Source organism: Octopus bimaculoides, chromosome 13, assembly GCF_046866305.1.
Source record: "Octopus bimaculoides isolate indiv1 chromosome 13, ASM4686630v1, whole genome shotgun sequence".
In the NCBI taxonomy this organism is placed as follows: Eukaryota; Metazoa; Mollusca; class Cephalopoda; order Octopoda; family Octopodidae; genus Octopus; species Octopus bimaculoides.
The window spans coordinates 35,426,069-35,443,810 of record NC_142940.1 but is presented as its reverse complement, the minus strand read 5'-3'; the positions used below and the strand labels follow the sequence as shown (position 1 = coordinate 35,443,810).

The window sequence follows — 17,742 nt, the reverse complement described above, 5'->3', positions numbered from 1 at the left end:
CAGTACTTTTGGGGAGGGGTTAAATTGATTGCCTCATCCCCAGTGTTTAGCTGGTATGTATTTTATCAACCTCAAAAAGATGAAAAGCAAAATCAACCTTGGCAGAATTTGAATTCAGAACATAGAGATGGATAAAATGCTGCTAAGCATTTTGCCTGGTGTGCTAATGATTCTGCCAGCTCACTGCCTTAATAATAATGATAATAATGATAACAATAAAAATCCTTTCTTCTATCTGCTATAGGCAAAAGGTCTGAAATTTTGTGGAAGAGGGCTAGTCAACGTCATCAACCCCAATACTTGATTTGTACATACTTTATTGACTCCAAAAAGATGAAAAAGTAAAGTCAACCTCAGTAGAATTTGAACTCACATTGTAAAACCAGAAGAAATGTCACTAAGCATTTTGTCTAGCATGTTAACAATTCTGCCAGTCCTAATAAAGATAATGAAGCTAATAATGATAATAATAATAATGATGATGATGATGATGATGATTTCAAATTTTAGCACAAGGCCATTAAGTCCAGGGGAAGGGGTAAGTCGATTACGTTGACCTCGGTACTCAGCTGGTACTTATTTTATCAACCTTGAAATGTTGAAAGGTAAAGTCCACCTTGACAGAATTTGAACTCATAATGTAAAAATGGACGAAATGCTGCTAAGCATTATTTTGCCCAGCATGCTAATGTTTCTGTCAGCTAACCACAACAACAACAACAACAATAACAATAATAATAATAATGATGGTGATGATGATGATAATAATAATAATAATAATAATAATAATAATAATAATAATAATGATAATAATATCCAAAATTTCTGAGGCTAATTATAGGTTCTTTGAATAAAGTTAGATAATTCCATAGTTCATGAATATTTTATTTAGTTTGACTTCAGATAATACCAATTCTAATGAATATTTGACCTTGATGGAGGTATCAGAATTATTAGTCAAATACTTTGATTTAAATATTTAAAAGAGTTTCAGTGTTTTGATGCACAGATTATTATTAATTTAGCTTGGTTCTGACAATAACTAAACATATCAGATATGAGTTAAAAAAAAAACACCAAACAAACGAACAAAAGACAAATGAAAATATAGTCATTTTTTTTTCTGCTACAATATTGTTTCTACATTAGAATCATACCTATGGAACAGTTTCAAAAACACTGGTACAGTATGGAAATAATTTAAACTAGAACCAATTTCTCTGGTTTAAAATTAATATCATTTGTATTTAGACTTTCTCTTTCATATTGAACCTTTGACAAAGAACCAAACACCTTTCTACTCAATCAACTCAGTGTAATTACAAGCCTGTTACCATATGTATTTTGATGTTACTCCTTTTTGATATTTCAGGCGTTCCAGTTCCAGGTAGGTCTTCTTGAAGTCAATTGATTCAGCACAAATGCTTGTGTCTTGTGTCTTTTGAGAGATACTGTTACCAAGCATGGCAAACAAATCTTTGCTTTTAACAAAAAAAAAAAGACAAAAAAACTAACATGTACTAATAAACATAAATTTTCAAATTGTTTCCCTTGCTTTACTATAGCATATTCTTTAAACTGTGGTCATAGCAAGTTGTGTTCTGATGGGATTTCTAACTAGAAAAAAGAAAGTTTAAAAAATATATTTTGGAAAATCTCATTAACAATGAACAGGACCAAGAAATATGGCAGCAGGGGAGGGAAATGCTATCTTATCTTTTTTTGATGTTACCCTAATATTATCCTACCATTCTTTTTTTTTACTGTTGTTCTATGATTCACCAAATATTTCACTGTCAAATGTTAACCCAGTTTTTAGTGTTCAGTTATATTTAACCCTACCCTACTATTGTTTACTTCACGCAATGGTTTATTCTTCTTCTTATTATTACTTTTATTATTATTATTATTATTATTATTATTATTATTATTATTATTATTATTATTATTATTATTATTATTATTATCAACATCATTTACAGGTTGATTTAGAATTGCTTCATATTTTTATGATTTATTTATGTATGCGGTTGACATTATTTGGATGGCTATTTACTGTAATGACCTACTATAAGTGTTATACTAGCAAATACTAGCAAGCTACAGCTAACCTATTCTTTTCACTCATTACAAAAAAAAAAACAAAACAAATAAGATATTTCATATTTAACATTACTACTTGGACACTGTTTTATCAGTTATGTTAGTTTCTAGATCTATTTGATAAAGGTACTTGAGCGCTTGAGCATAAATGGAAGAGTCAAAAAATTGCTGAGTTACCAGTTGAAATGTCAGTGATTACGGGATACTGTATAACTGCTGTACTCATAGCAGTCTATCTCTAGCTAACACATTTAGCTGCCAGCAGCCCAGTTTACCAAATACTGCACACTAAACAATAGTGCCATAGTATAATTGGATGGTGTTTCATAGTACAGGTCAGCGTGAACAATGGTACCATAGTGATATTGGCAAGTGTTTCATCAACTTGCACTTAACACTTTCTTAGAGGATGACTTTGAGATTGTGATTCTAGTTTAATTAGCTGTAGCTTCTTGAAATTGGAGTCTTCAATGGTATACATAAATGCTATTTAATGCCATATGCTGTTATTTAATATTTAATACTATACTGCACGAAATAACAGATATAGTATTAGAGTACGATTTCAGATACTGGGTTCAGACAAATAACAGGTATGGTGTGCTCAGGGTAGAATTCTATAACTCTTGTCACCCAGATAGTGGATATTATATAACCCTGATCACCTAAATATAAGAAATTCTATAACTTTGGTCATCTAGATGTCTTAATTCTCTAAGCTACATATTGAATCTATCAAAGCATTTAGAAATGTTATTTTCGTTAGACTATCCCAAAGAAGATCATCTCTGACATAATATAATATAAAGCTGGAGTCAAAAGTAAGGTGTTAAGAACCCCTAGATGATATTACAATTCTTTAATTAATTCAATTACATATTTTATACATGTTTTTTGTATTAAGTTTATAAATTGTGCTTTTTATCTGTGATTTTTTTAAACCATAAATTCAGCCATAAATCTTCCCAATAATTTGGCTAACCTGCCGAGCTATTGTCAGTTGTATTGATGTGCTTTTTATTTTGAAAATGCCAAAAACGTCTAAAACTACAATTTCAGTGCTTAAGCAGCCAAGAATCTCTTTAATAACTTGTTCAAGTTTGTGCTATGGAAATGGAAAATGTTCTGTGTTTTTGTGTTTTTCATGTCTCGTCTTTATTCACCATATGTGAATTATTAAATATTTTTAATTCCTATCACTTACCTCATCATTGGCCAGTTTTTCAGAATACCAGGTTAGTAGCTAGGCTGTCTCTAACTAAACATCTTCCTTCTAAATAGAAAAGTTTTCATGATATTTTAAGCTTTGTGATATTTTAAGCTTCATGATATTTTAAGCTTCATGATGTTTTAAACTTCATGATACGTTTAACTGCATCATATTTTATGCTTCATTTTACCTCAAACTTCATAATACTTTTATACATCATATCACTAAAGAAGGATGAGTGATTGCACCAAAAAATGAGTTTAAAATATTTTATTAACACTGAATAAATAAACATTATTGTTATGAAATTTAGCTCACCAGTTTCAATAAACTTTTTAAAAAATCGATTTTATAACTAAAAAATCATTTCCAGAAAATTCCCATATTCATTGAAATACTCAAATGAAAAAAAATACTTTGATTTTTCCTGCTAACACATTGAAATCAATCAAATATCTATGAATATCCCATCACTTCAGGAAAATTTGCATTTTTTTGTATTTTATTCATTTATTTATTCATTTATTTTTTATGTCTTGTTTGCGAACCTCTTTCAATTTACCTCTTCCACATTTTCTACTTTTCTCTCAGTAACTCATTCTCTTTCTGTCTCTCTCTTTCTCTCTCTCTCTTTCTCTCTCTCTCTCTCTCTCTCTCTCTCTCTCTCTCTCTCTCTATCTATCTATCTATCTTCACCATTTATATCCATGTTTGCCAATTGTGTTCATAGTTCCAGTTAAATAACTTTTTGAATGTAAACATATTTCTAGACCTGACAAAATATGATCAATATGAAGAAAATAATTTCTTTAATAAACTTTAAAATATTGTTATATTATATAAAAATATATGAGAAAAGCAACAAACTCCCCAAATATTTTGATATGCATGCAGCAGTTTATTGAATGGCCAATTTATTAACTATATCTAATATCTGATAAATTGGATATTTTATGTCGTTTGCAGCAACCAGTTTATTGCATACAGTTAGCATCTATTAAATTGAGTATTTTATATAGTATCAACATCCCCCTCCTCTCAATCCTCACCATTATCATCGTTGTAATCGTTGTCATCATCATCATCATTATTAACTTCCCTTGTCATCTTCGTCATCATTACCTTCCCCTATCATCATCATCATCATTATCATTTTATATCTGTTCTTCCATCTGCGGATAGGACAAGCCTCACAGCATTTTCAACATCTGCTGCAGTACTTTGTTATTTGGTACAAAACACAGCTGCCATTGTGAGAGTTATTATGTGATTGCCTGATCTGTTGGAAATAGCAGCCAAATCTTTTATCAATCACACCCTACTGTCTTTATATATATATATATATATATATATATATATATATATAGTGTTTGAGGAGAGTCATTCTGTTTTAATGCCTTGTTACTTAACACACTCGATTTCCACTCATTTACTTATTTATTTTTTCTAAATTTTCGTTGCTTCTTGCAACCTCTTCAGTAGCTGTTGACTCTGTCCATTATTGGAGCTGCATTCTTTTTGTTTGTTTGTTTGTGCAGATGTGTGTGCAGCAGTGTGCATGTGTATACACATATGTATGTATGTATGTATGTATGTATGTATGTATGTGTGTATGTATGTATATAGGCATGTGTGCGTGTATGCATATATATATGTATGCGTATGTGTGTTTGTATGTATGTATTCTGCATATTCATGTATTTTCTTGTTTGTGTGTTTATGTTTGTGCATTTGTGTGTGTGTGTGTGTGTGTGTGTGTGTGTGTGTGTGTGTGTGTGTGTGTGTGTGTATTTGTGTGTGTACCACTGTTTCCTTGTGTCTACATGTTTCTACCTTCTACATGCACATCCATACATACATATGTGTATACACATTCACACTGATGCACATACATGTGCACAAACAAACAAATAGGATGCAACTCCAATAATGGATATAGAGTCAACAATTATTGAAGAGGTTGCAAGAAGCAATGACAATTTTAGAAAAAGTAAGTAAATGAGTGGAAATCGAACCGGTGAGTGTGTTAATTAATAAGGCATTAAAACAGAATGAGTCTCCCCAGACACAATAAAATATGCTTCAACACAGGAATTCACATAAAAAAATCTTGCAAACCAAATCCAAAAACAAAAACGAAATATATATATATATATATATATATATATATATATATATGTAACTATCTCTCTCTCTCTCTCTCTCTCTCTCTATATATATATATATATATATATATAACGTGAGAGAGTTAGGGGTTGGGGGTACAACCCACTAAGGGATAGTATCTATCCAGTATACTGCTGGGAGGGTACCCAATTATTGCTACACTAGTGCTATACTAGGTGCAATCAATAGGAGCGGGTAAAAGTGGAGGTTTTACCCAAAATTTGTGTAACAATTAGAAAATGGAGGATAATATGCTGAACCCAACTACTTGCAGACTGTGTATCCCGTTGAATTCATTAATTTAATTCATAGCAAAAGTGACAAAAGAAAGGAAGAAAAGAAGAAGAAAGAAAGAACCAAAGCACAGGTGTCCATGGCAGACTATGTTATTTTGCCAACATGGTTTACATATAGAAGTACAAAGTACATAAGGAATTAGAGGATGAACAGAAGTTATATAGTTGGAATTTACAAAACAAACAAACAAAACAAAAGACGAAGATGGGTGTGTAAACAACAAAAGATATATATATATATATATATATATATATAGTAATGTAGATCATGGCTGCAATACTTTGGTATTAAGTCTGCTTAATCAAGCTCACATGCAGTTAAACAAAACAACACTGAGCAACAAATTTATATTTTTGTGTCTACCATGTTTTTAACAAACATTTTTTTAAAGCCAAATTATTATGATCTGTAATATGGTACTTAGTTATTTTTCATTTTGGAGAAAATTCTTTACTTATACAGAGTATTTGATTAAACTAGGTATTTAATATATCATATCTACAGGGAAAAATATGACATGTTATGTCTATTAGCTGATAAATTGCTTTATTCTATATGCTAGATATTAGGAAGGAATTACAAAAAGAAAGTAAAAATTATATTATTTATTTATATTCATTATTTATATGGAAAGCACAAAGTTCTTAAATTCAAAGGCAGAACGATTGAATTGTAGTTTTAAAGAAACAAGAAAAGCATTGTTCTTCTTGAAAAAAAGAATGGAAACTATGATTGACTTTAAATAGCAAGAAATGGAAGGTAGAGAGTTATAAGTATTTTATACAGTGTTTTTGTAGGAGAAAGCAATGAAAGTATCTCCATAATTTACTTACGATGAGCCACCATATAGTGCTACCAGTCATTGTACAATAACTGGAAAAGCATAAGAGAGGTAATCTCTTAATTCAGCTCGTAGAGTCACCTGCCTAGTGTCTGTAACTGATGAAGAGATAACTACTCCAAATTGCTAGCATTTCCTAGTCTAGGTAGATGGTGCTGCAAATTGATCTTGGTGTCTACACACTATTTGTCAACAAGTGAGATATATTCTCTGGGACAAAACACAGTCAGTAGCTTGCTCCCCAGTTCGAACGTGCATCAAGCATATTCAGACTGATAATAACATTACAGAGTTACAAGTGTTTCATACAGTGTTTGTAGTGGACAATAATGAAACAACTGGAAATTCATTCAAAGATCTGTCTGTTTTTATGTAATTAGACGGTTTCACAGAATGATAGAGAAAGATTTGTCACAATTGTGTATGTTCTTGGACAATGATATTATGTGAAGGGTCAGTGGAATTTTTGTTATGAAAAGTATTGGTGTGAGAAAGCAGTAGAAACCATGAACTACAATAACAACAACAATAATAATAATAATAATAATAATAATAATAATAATAATAATAATAATGATCCTTTCTACTGGAGGCACAAAGTCTCAAATTTGGTGGGTGGGGGCTAGTTGATTACATCCATTCCAGTGTTTCACTGGTACTTAATTTATCAACCCCAAAAGGATGAAAGGCAAAGTTGACCTTGGTGGAATTTGAACTCAAAATGTAGTAACAGGCAAAATACCGCAATGCATTTCATCCAGCATGCTGATAATTCTGCCAGCTTACCACCTTAACAACAACAACAACAATAAATGCCCTGATGCAGTACCAAGCACTGGCTCTCGTGGCTTCTGATCTTAACTGATTGGAAGTGTTATCATGTATATTGTTTTGTTTTGGTATAAAAGATGGGCTACAGCAAATATTCTGCTCAATACCACAGATTGGCTTGTCAGTTGTTTGACCTTAACCATTTGAGCATGTCCTTTAGTGGCTGACGATATGTGCATCTCTGATCATGAGCAATGGGGGGCATCATAGCCATGTGTTGAGAAGAATTCTTTGGGGTTTGAATAATTCACCTTTGGAAACATGGGTGTTTTGCTCAACATCCTTAAACAAACCTTATTCAGGGACTTTTAGAGTGGGTTGGGCTACTTGACCTGACAAAAATTCTAACTGGGCCCCACCTGCAAGGTCATACACTGTTTATCTTGATATGAGATCATCATGTCGCGCACATATTGTTGTGATGCATGTGCCTGGTGTATCCTTATCAGACAGGTAGTCATGATGGGTATATTGGGCTTCGTATATTTTACCCCAGTGTCATTTTGAGGGCATGCACTACTCTCTCATTCAATAATGATAATAATAATAATATTAATAATAATAATAATAATAATAATAAGAAGAAGAAGAAGAAGAAGAAGAGGAAGAAGAATATGTTGAATATTTTTTAATTCTCTGGGGACAGTATTAGAAAGCATCAAGAGAAATATAAAGGCAATCAGAATAGGGTGCCCAGTAGAACTATTACAAAAGTTTGCCTTCTTGGCATGGCCTGAATAATCAGGAAAGTATTAGATAGTTGAAAAAAATAGATAGTATGGTACTGTGGGCTGCATGAAATTATAATCTGTTTTTCATTTATTATTCATAAAGCATAAGGGAAATAATATTTTAAAACAAAGCTTATAAGCTAGCAGCACAAAATGGGAGAAAAAATTCTACTGTAAGAAAAAAAAAAAAGACCTGAACCCTAATGCAAGTAACTGTTTAGCTAGAATACTTATAGTATTGTTAGCTTGTCTTTGAGAATCTGATCTGGTTTTCCAAAGTGGGAGGTGTCAGTCAATGCAGAATTTGTCCTATCAATTTATAGAACTGAGATTTGCAAAAATTGTTGGCCACAGCCATTGGGCTGAAATATATAAAGGAATAAACAAAACATACTTCAGTTTTACAAAATGGATTTCTTTTGATTACATACAATACCAAATGTTTAAAATGTTTTTAATTTCAAGTTTTAAAAATTTTGAATTAATCTAAATTTTAACTTTAAAATTTTAAAAATTATCTTTATTTTTTATCTTTCACTTGATTTAGTCTTTGGTCTGTGGTTGTGCCGGGGCACCACTTTCAAGAATGTCTAGCTGAACAACTCTAGCCCAGCATCTATTTTAAAGTTTGGTGCTTACTTTATCAGCCTCTTTTTCTGAATCACTAAGTTACAGGGTTGTAAACAAACCAACACTGGCCATTAAGCTGTGATGGAGACAACAGACTTCTTTTTATACAATTGGTTTTTTTCTATACAAAAGGGTATTTTCAGTTTCTGCCTACCAAATTTACTCAAGGCTTTGGTCAGCCCAGGACTATAGAAGAAGACACTTGTCCAAGGTGCCATGCAGTAGGACAAACTAAGACCATACGGTTGGGAACAAGATTGTTACTTACACATCCATGGCTGCACCTACAAGCTACATTTACATCTATTCTTTTAGTCTTTAACTTGTTTCAGCCATTTGCTTGCTGACATGCTGGAGCACCACCTTGAAGGGTTTTAGTTGAACAATTGACCCCAGGACTTATCTTTAAATCTAGTACTTATTCTATCAGTCATTTTTGCTGAACTGTTAAGTTATGAGGTCATAAACACACCAACACCATTTGTTAAGTCATGATGGGTGGGGGGACAAACACAGACAAAAAACATACACACACACAAACACACAAATATATAGCACTGCACTCTGTTGGTTATGATGACAAGAGTTCCAGTTGATCCAACCAACAGAAAAGCCTGCTCATGAAATTAACAAGCAAATGGCTGAGTGCTCCACAAACATGTGTACCCTCAAAATAATTTTCAGGGATATTGAATGTCATATAGAATATAACAAGGCTGGCCATTTGAAATTTAGGAACTACTCATTTTTGCCAGTTGAGTGGACTGGAGCAACATGAAATAAAGTGTCTTGCTCAAGGTCACAATGCATCACTGGGAATTGAATTCACAACCTTATGATTATAAGCCAAATACTACTAAGCCATGCACATTCACCATAGACACACACACACACGGTGGGCTTCTTTCAGTTTCCATCTATCAAATCCACTTACATGGCTGTGGTTGACCTAAGGCTAAAGGTACCATGCAGTGGGACTGAACCAGGAACCATGTGGCTGGGAAGCAAGCTTCTTACCACACAGCCACAACAATAGTAATTTAAAACATTTTTCAATGAAGTTGTAGGGATGTAGTTGAATGAGAGTGAATAGGCCTAGAGGTATTGTATCAGTAGTTAATATAGTCAGTGCACGTTATTATATCAGAACTTATTGGTTCTTAGCTGGTAAAATAGTGTTTTTTATTGGCTTCAAACGATTAAAGTGCCAAGTTCAGTTCTGCAGAATTTAACCTTAAAATGTATAGAATTAAGAGTAGACATTTTTCACTGTCTAGCAATTTAATCAGTAAATATTAAAAGCAGTAAATATTAAATAATACTAGCAGAATACACACACACATTCACACATATCCTCTGAAGCTTGAGGCAAAACACATAATCAAAGATAATAAACTCAAAATAATGATTCTCTGTGATTGGCCTTTGAGAAACATGTGAGAAACCATTTCAAAGCAAAACCACAGACACCAATATTGTGATAGAAAATATCAAATACCATGCTTCAAAATATGAAAAGCTACACATAGAGATAATCAATAAAATAACTACTCTACATTTCCTATTAATAGTGGTCATTACATCATTCCTGATTTTTAAGAGGAGTTTGGTTTAGTACTGTAATGCTTTTCGCTCTTTTTTTGTTTGTTTTAGAGTTAGTGGTCCATTTATTAAATACCATCCCCCACCATAGTACCTGGCATCTGAGTTAGTATTATTGTTTAACCCTACCCCACGAGGACAATTGGGCCTATGATTAAAATCTCTCTAGGTACGATCTTACTGGATAACTAAAACTTCATTATTTATTATATTCTTCCTCTTATATAAGATGAAAGACCGTAATTTGATTGCTGTTTCATGCAAGTTGAATGACCACACACACACACACACACATATATATATGTATATGTATATATATATATATATACATACATACATACATACATACATACATACATACATACATACATATATATATATATATATATATATATATATATATATATATATATATATATATATATATATATATATATATATATATATATATATATATAAAATACATATATGCAGCAAAGTGTCTCAAGAGCTGAGAGTTTTGTGTATTGGCATAAGTACCAACATACGAAACTCTGCTAAATATTAATAATAATAAAAAAAAAAAAATATATATATGTCATCATCCCCACTATCATCATCATCATCATTGTTTAAAGTCCACTTTCCATGCTAACATGTGCTAGGTAGTTTGACTGGAACTGGTAAGCTAGAGAGCTGCACCAGTTCCAATCTGATTTGGCATGGTTTCTATGAATGGATGCTCTTTCTAACACCTATGTGTGTATGTGTATATATATATATATATATATAATACAAAGAAAATGGAAAATGAATACACAGAATAATCAATATATTTATTATAATAGTCAGTTCATGTTGCTTATGCGCATTTTGGTTTATTACTTAAATCCATATTTATGCAATTAATTTGTATTATAAATTTTAAAATAAAAAAGACCTTCATCAGGGCAAAAAGTGACTGCCTTCAATGCAAAATTGACTGTTATTTTTTCCCACATCCTAACAGATGGAGAGTTCATTCCAATTAAATTGTAGCATAGGTATCTTGGATTCTGTTCTAAAAATAGCTAGAGGCTGATTTTGACCTCACTGGACAAAGGATAGGCATAGTTCAGAAGAACTATGTCATGTTACTATTCACTCTTTTTGGTGGTACAAACCAGAATTTTACAGGTTAGCCATAATCTTTATCATTGCTCAATATGTCTATAAACATATTCTTCTTTAACTATATAGGTTTATAAACCTGCTTTTACCATTTTCACTATGCATCATGTTCACAATATATATTTATATGTTCTTAAGACTAGTGCTTGCTTTTTTTTCTCTTATCCCTGAAGGTATCCCTAGAGTTAGGTATTTAAATTATTTTAGTTACAAATAAACATCGTTTACAGGCTAGCCATTATCTTCATCTCTGTTTAGTATATCTATAAACACATTTTTCATAAACTACATAGGTTTATATACCTGCTTTTACCATTTGCACTATCCATCATGTACGCAATATATATTTATATTTATATTTATATGTTCTTATTATTGGCAAACAACAAAATCTAGGCATGTACTTATTTGCTACTTTTTACTCATATATTTTTTGCTTATTCTTATTATAAGAAGTTATATTAGTTATTATTAATGTCATTATTTATTTAGATATATTAGTTGATAGTTTGGGTTCTTACATATACTTGTCTATTTAATTAATAGTGTAGCAGTACAATTCTTATGTATCATATACACAGTGTTTATTTGTAACTAAAATAATTTAAATATCTATCTCTAGGGATACCTTCAGGGATAAGAGAAAAGAAGCAAGCACTAGACTTAAGAACATATAAATATATATTGTGAACATGTTGTATAGTAAAAATGGTAAAAGCAGGTTTATAAAGCTATATAGGTAAAGAAGAATGTGTTTATAGACATACTGAGCAATGATGAAGATTATGGCTAACCTGTAAAAAGCTGGTTTGCACCACCAAAAAGAGTGAATAGTAACATGACCTAGTTCTTCTGAACTATGCCTATCCTTTGTCCAGTGAGGTCAAAATCAGCCCTCCCTACTTCAGAACAGAATCCAAGATGCACATGCTACAATTTAGTTGGAAGGAACTCTCCAACTGTTAGGATGTGGGAAAAAATGACAGTCAATTTTACGTTGATAACAGTCAATTTTTGCCCTGATGAAGCCTTCTTGCATTTTGAGATTCATAATATAAATTAATTTCATAAATATGGCTTTAAATAATAGACCGTAATATGTGTAGGCAACATGAATTGACCATTATAATAAATATATTGATTATTCTGTGTATGCATTTTCCCTTTTTTTTTTTGTGTTGTTAAAATTTTTCTCCTATATTGAAAAGATGGAAACATCTATACTGACAACTGGAATTTCAAAAGTATAAGGTACTACTATGGAGAAAGAAGCAACGATAAATACTAGTACATATGTACATGTGAAATTTCTAGTATCGTTAATCAATATAGAGCTAAACCGGTGTGCGCTTGGATAAATATCCCTAGGAAAGAATAACCTCTTTCCACAAAAACTTATAAATATATATCTATATATATATATATATGTATGTATGTATATCTATCTATATATATATATATATATATATATATATATATATATATATATATATATATATATATATATATATATACATATATGTATATATATATATACATATATGTATATATATATACATATATGTATATATATATACATATATGTACATATATATACATATAGGTATATATATATATACATATATGTATATATATATATATATATATATATATATATATATATATATATATATATATATATATATATATATATATTTGTATATATATATATATATATATATATAGGCTCCTTCATTGGCTTGTGTAACAGCTGATTATTTGATGCGTTATAACATCACCTCATCATCACTGCCATCACCGCTTTCTCATTATCATTCTCACTTCACATCCTCCTAATCATCATTATTGTTGTTGTCATCATCACCATCATCATCATCTTCATTATCATCATCATTTTTATATTTTTTTCTCTTTTCTTGTCTGACATAAAGTTTTGCTGTAGGAATACAAAAGAAATTTTTGCTTCTTTAGAAAGAGAAAATTTTTATTTAAAGAAACATTTAAATTTATAATAAGTTTCATTATTGATTTAGAATAACAACTATATTATCATTGGGGTTATCAACTTAACTCAAGTACTGAGGAAATAATTGATGACCTCTCATATTCTTTGTCATTTTAATTGTAATGCTTCAGTTTGAGATTATTTCATTTTGCTGGTTTGAGAAAGAAACCTGCACTGAAGTAGCACCACTTCAACTTAAATTTTATAATTATTTAGTAGTTACATCACTTTAAACTAGCACTTTGGATTAAATTTTGTTACATAAAAGGCAATAAATTTGATTATTTCTCTTCTGTCTCTGCAACTAAGAATCATAAAATTAGAAAAAATTATATTATTTTGTTATTGTGGCAGAATATGTGGAATAATCTGCAAGTAATAGGTCTCAACGTTTTCGAAGAAATCATTGAAGCTTATAATCATGCACCAAAATTTCAAATAATTTTAAAGGAAAATTGGTTCCACCCATGGATCACATGGATCAAATGGACAAAACTGTTTGTTTCTGAACATCTGTCTTTGTAATATGCTGTGGTTGAGCCAATAAAGGAAACTGCTTCTGCTACACAACTTGTCTAAGATAGCATTCAAATTACCCTCAAATCATACTCCCTCATCTTCAATGTGGAAATGACACATGGATAATGATGTTCAACATACATCTAAAAGATGGTTATATCTCAGTTGATCCGAAACTAAATTACAACAGCATAACCTGACTGAGAGAGAAAATATGCAAACCAATGGCAGACTAAAGAAAAATTGTCATTATCATCAAATAGAGCATCAAGTGCCTACTTTCTCAGCAACACAATGAAACAAATATTGTGGTAATTGAATTTCCAGTTCAATTCCCAAATGTCTGGTTACACAGCTTATCCATTCGGCCAGTAAAATACATAAATTAATAATCTAACAGAGGAAGACAGTGAACTTGCAGATTCACTAGCAGACTTGGCAAAATGTGTAGTGGTATTATTCCATTGAGGTTGACTTTGCCTTTCATTTCAGGGTTGATAAAATAAGCATTGGGGTTGATGTAATTGACTTATCCCTCATCTGAAGTTGCTGACCTCCTGCCAAAATTTGAAATCAATAATCTAACAGAATAACTTAGATATATATAATTTTATTGGGGACAATTTCATCAGAGAGAACATACTTTCTTTCCAATTAGCAATGGTGAATGCAAACCTGACCAGAACGAATTGATGTTGCTGGATGTTGTTTAATGATTATTGGGTGTTTCAGCACAGAAGGGTAAAACACTTTCTTTGTTGGTAGTTCAGCAGTGGTGATCAAACCACTGTCCATATTCTCCTGATTTCTAGTTTAGCTCCACCCCACTGGCTCCTTAATTAAAAGGCTTTTCTGCTGCTTCTCTTATCCAGCAGGCAACTAGTCTTTCTTTTTTTTCTTGTCATTTCAATAGTTGTGAACATTGCCTCTATTCATTAAGCAAGGAGTCCTCTACAGCTGACATTGACCAACAATAGATATAAAAACTAATAATTATACTTATTTAACTAGATTAACAAACAGGATTTAATGTTAATATATTAATAAGGCAGAAACCTGAGGAATTATTACCATGCTGGACAAAATGCTTATCAGCATTTCATCTGATTTTACATTCTGAATTCAAATGCAGCCAGGGTTGACTTTGCCCTTCATCCCTTTAGGATTCAGTTGAGCACTGGAGTTGATGTAATCAACTTAGCCCCCTCCCACAAAATTGGTGGATTTGTTTCAAAACATGAAACTGACAGCAATATATTAGTAGTAATATTAAGGATTTCTACCATAGGTAAATTGCCATGAAATTGTGAGAGGGTATTGTGAATTAAATAAACTCTGTACTTCAGTGGTACATTATGTTATCAACACTACACTGATGAAAATCAAAGTCAGAGTTGGTGGGATTTGAACTTAGAATATAAAGGCTCATAATTGATACCACTAAGCATTTTTTCAGCATTCTAATAATTCTACTTGTCTACAGCCCTTATAGTAATGGTGATCATATAAATGATAATAATAATTCTAATTTCTAACATAGACACAATTCACATATTGTTTAGGTAAGAGCATTGTCTATTATATCAGCATTGTCTATTATATACTTGGCACTGATAATCTATCAATCCAAGCAGGATCTGAATTCAGAATATAAATGTATATAAACAAATACTACCATGCATTTTCATTGCTCGTCTATTGATTCTAGTATTCACTACTTTTATTCTTTTTTTACTTGTTTCAGTCAATGATCTGTGGCAATGCTGGAGTACCACCTTGAAAATATATTGCAAAACCTCACATTTTGTGAGAGAGTTACAATCATTTAATTTTCCCCTTCAGTACTTCCTCAACTGGTTCATATTTTATTGAACAGGAAAGGATAAAGGCTATGTTGTGTCCAGCAGGACTTGAACTTGGAGCATAAAACGCTGCAACTAAATACTGCAAAAGGCATTGTATCTGGCACACTACAGATTTTTCTAGCTACAGTTCAAATAATAAAAAAGATGAGATTAGTAATGATTTTTCACATTGGCTCATAATCAAACATTTGTAGGGGAAATAGTTGAGTTATTTGTATGCCCTTGTACATATTTTACTGACCCTAGAGAAACTCAAGGCAAAATTAACTCAGGTGGTGTATACTATTACAGACACCCTGCATAGGAATGATTTCTTGCATATGAATTAGATAAAAATCTTTAGAAAACAGGAAATTGAGAGGTTGCAACAATTATGTCTTTCCTAAAATGAATCAAATCTAATTTGCTATTGAAACCCTAAAACAGTCATGTTTCTTAGAATATATTGTTGCACTATAGCTCACAATAAAATCTGTAATAAATAGATGCTGTTGATGATGATAATGTAAATGATAATAGTGCTGATTATGATAATATACAAATGTATATAAATATATATATATATATATATATATATGAACACACTAATGTTTATCAAAATTATTTTAAGATATACGCAATTAGTATTGACAAGATATTTACTCCTGGTGTTTGTAATCATATATATGTGTGTATATATATATATATATATATATATATATATATATATATATATATATATATATATATATCATTATCATCATCATCATCGTGTAAGATCTATCTTCCATGCTAGCATGGATGGGATGCATATTTATAGATGAGAATAAGGTAAAATTTTTTGTGGGAGTCATAGGGAATTAATTTAATTAAACTATTACTTTGCTGATAATTATTAAATCATCCTTGAAGGAATGAAAAGAAAAGTTAAATCTAAGCCAGATTTGAACTGAAAACCAATAGGGACGTAACTAAATATTTTAATGCTTTTTGTCTGACTTTCTTATTGATTTGATTGTTTTCATTCTGCTTTGTATGATTGTAATAATTCCTGTATAAACCTATTTTCCAGTAATCATATGTAAATAGGTGTTAAATGTCTGAAAAATATGACACCCTTGGGTTATTAGTATTCAGTTTATTGCTGGAGTTTTCTTTTATCTTTGAATAAAGCATTTAAAATTCTGGAAAAAATAACAGACAAGCATTAAAAATTTATGTGAGTGTTTTGCAGAAATTATAAATTGCTATATTATTGAAATTATTACTTATGCAGCTGGATCATTTTGCTAACATTAGCCATTGCATCCTGTAGCTAGAGCAGAAACCTGTTAAGCACAGTTATGCGTTTTGTCCAAAGTCAAAGAGAATGATGTCTGTTGGGCTAAGAAATCTGCTTTGCCAAACGAAATTCTGACAATCTTTTAAATAAACATTACAAGATTATATCCATAAATCTGGGCCTATTCTGACCATCAGTACATGTAGAATAGACAAATCTATATTGACTATGATTAGTGAGACCCATACCATAGTTGTTTAGTTTTCAGGTTTATTTTTAGCATTTACAGCTAAGGTCATACTGGAGCTTCCCCTTAAATGTATTCACTGAAATATGTTAATATGGACTAGTCTACTCAAGAGCAACATCAACACCACTAGTTGGGGCTATAAACTGCATGAATGATCATGCTGTTGGTGTTTAGCCTCTTATTAGGTCTGATCTAAATGGTTTACGATTAAAGGCATTCTAGCCATGATTATCCCATCCTTTTTATCAGGCATAACCTACTTTAAAACAAATTATTCAATGT

General features: G+C 31.1%; 1 protein-coding gene across 2 annotated transcripts in view; it reads left to right on the top strand.

Annotated features, from left to right (window-relative positions):
- Positions 1-17,742, top strand: part of LOC106880606 (glutamate receptor ionotropic, NMDA 3A) — an 851,602-nt gene that overhangs the window by 806,083 nt on the left and 27,777 nt on the right. Inside the window, exon 10 of one of the 2 annotated variants that reach the window (XM_052972427.2) lies at positions 1,373-1,387. The exons of the other annotated variant lie outside the window; for it this stretch is intronic. Coding sequence (XP_052828387.1) covers positions 1,373-1,387 — 15 coding nt within the window. The remainder of the gene's footprint in view (positions 1-1,372; positions 1,388-17,742) is intronic. 2 annotated transcript variants of the gene reach the window in all.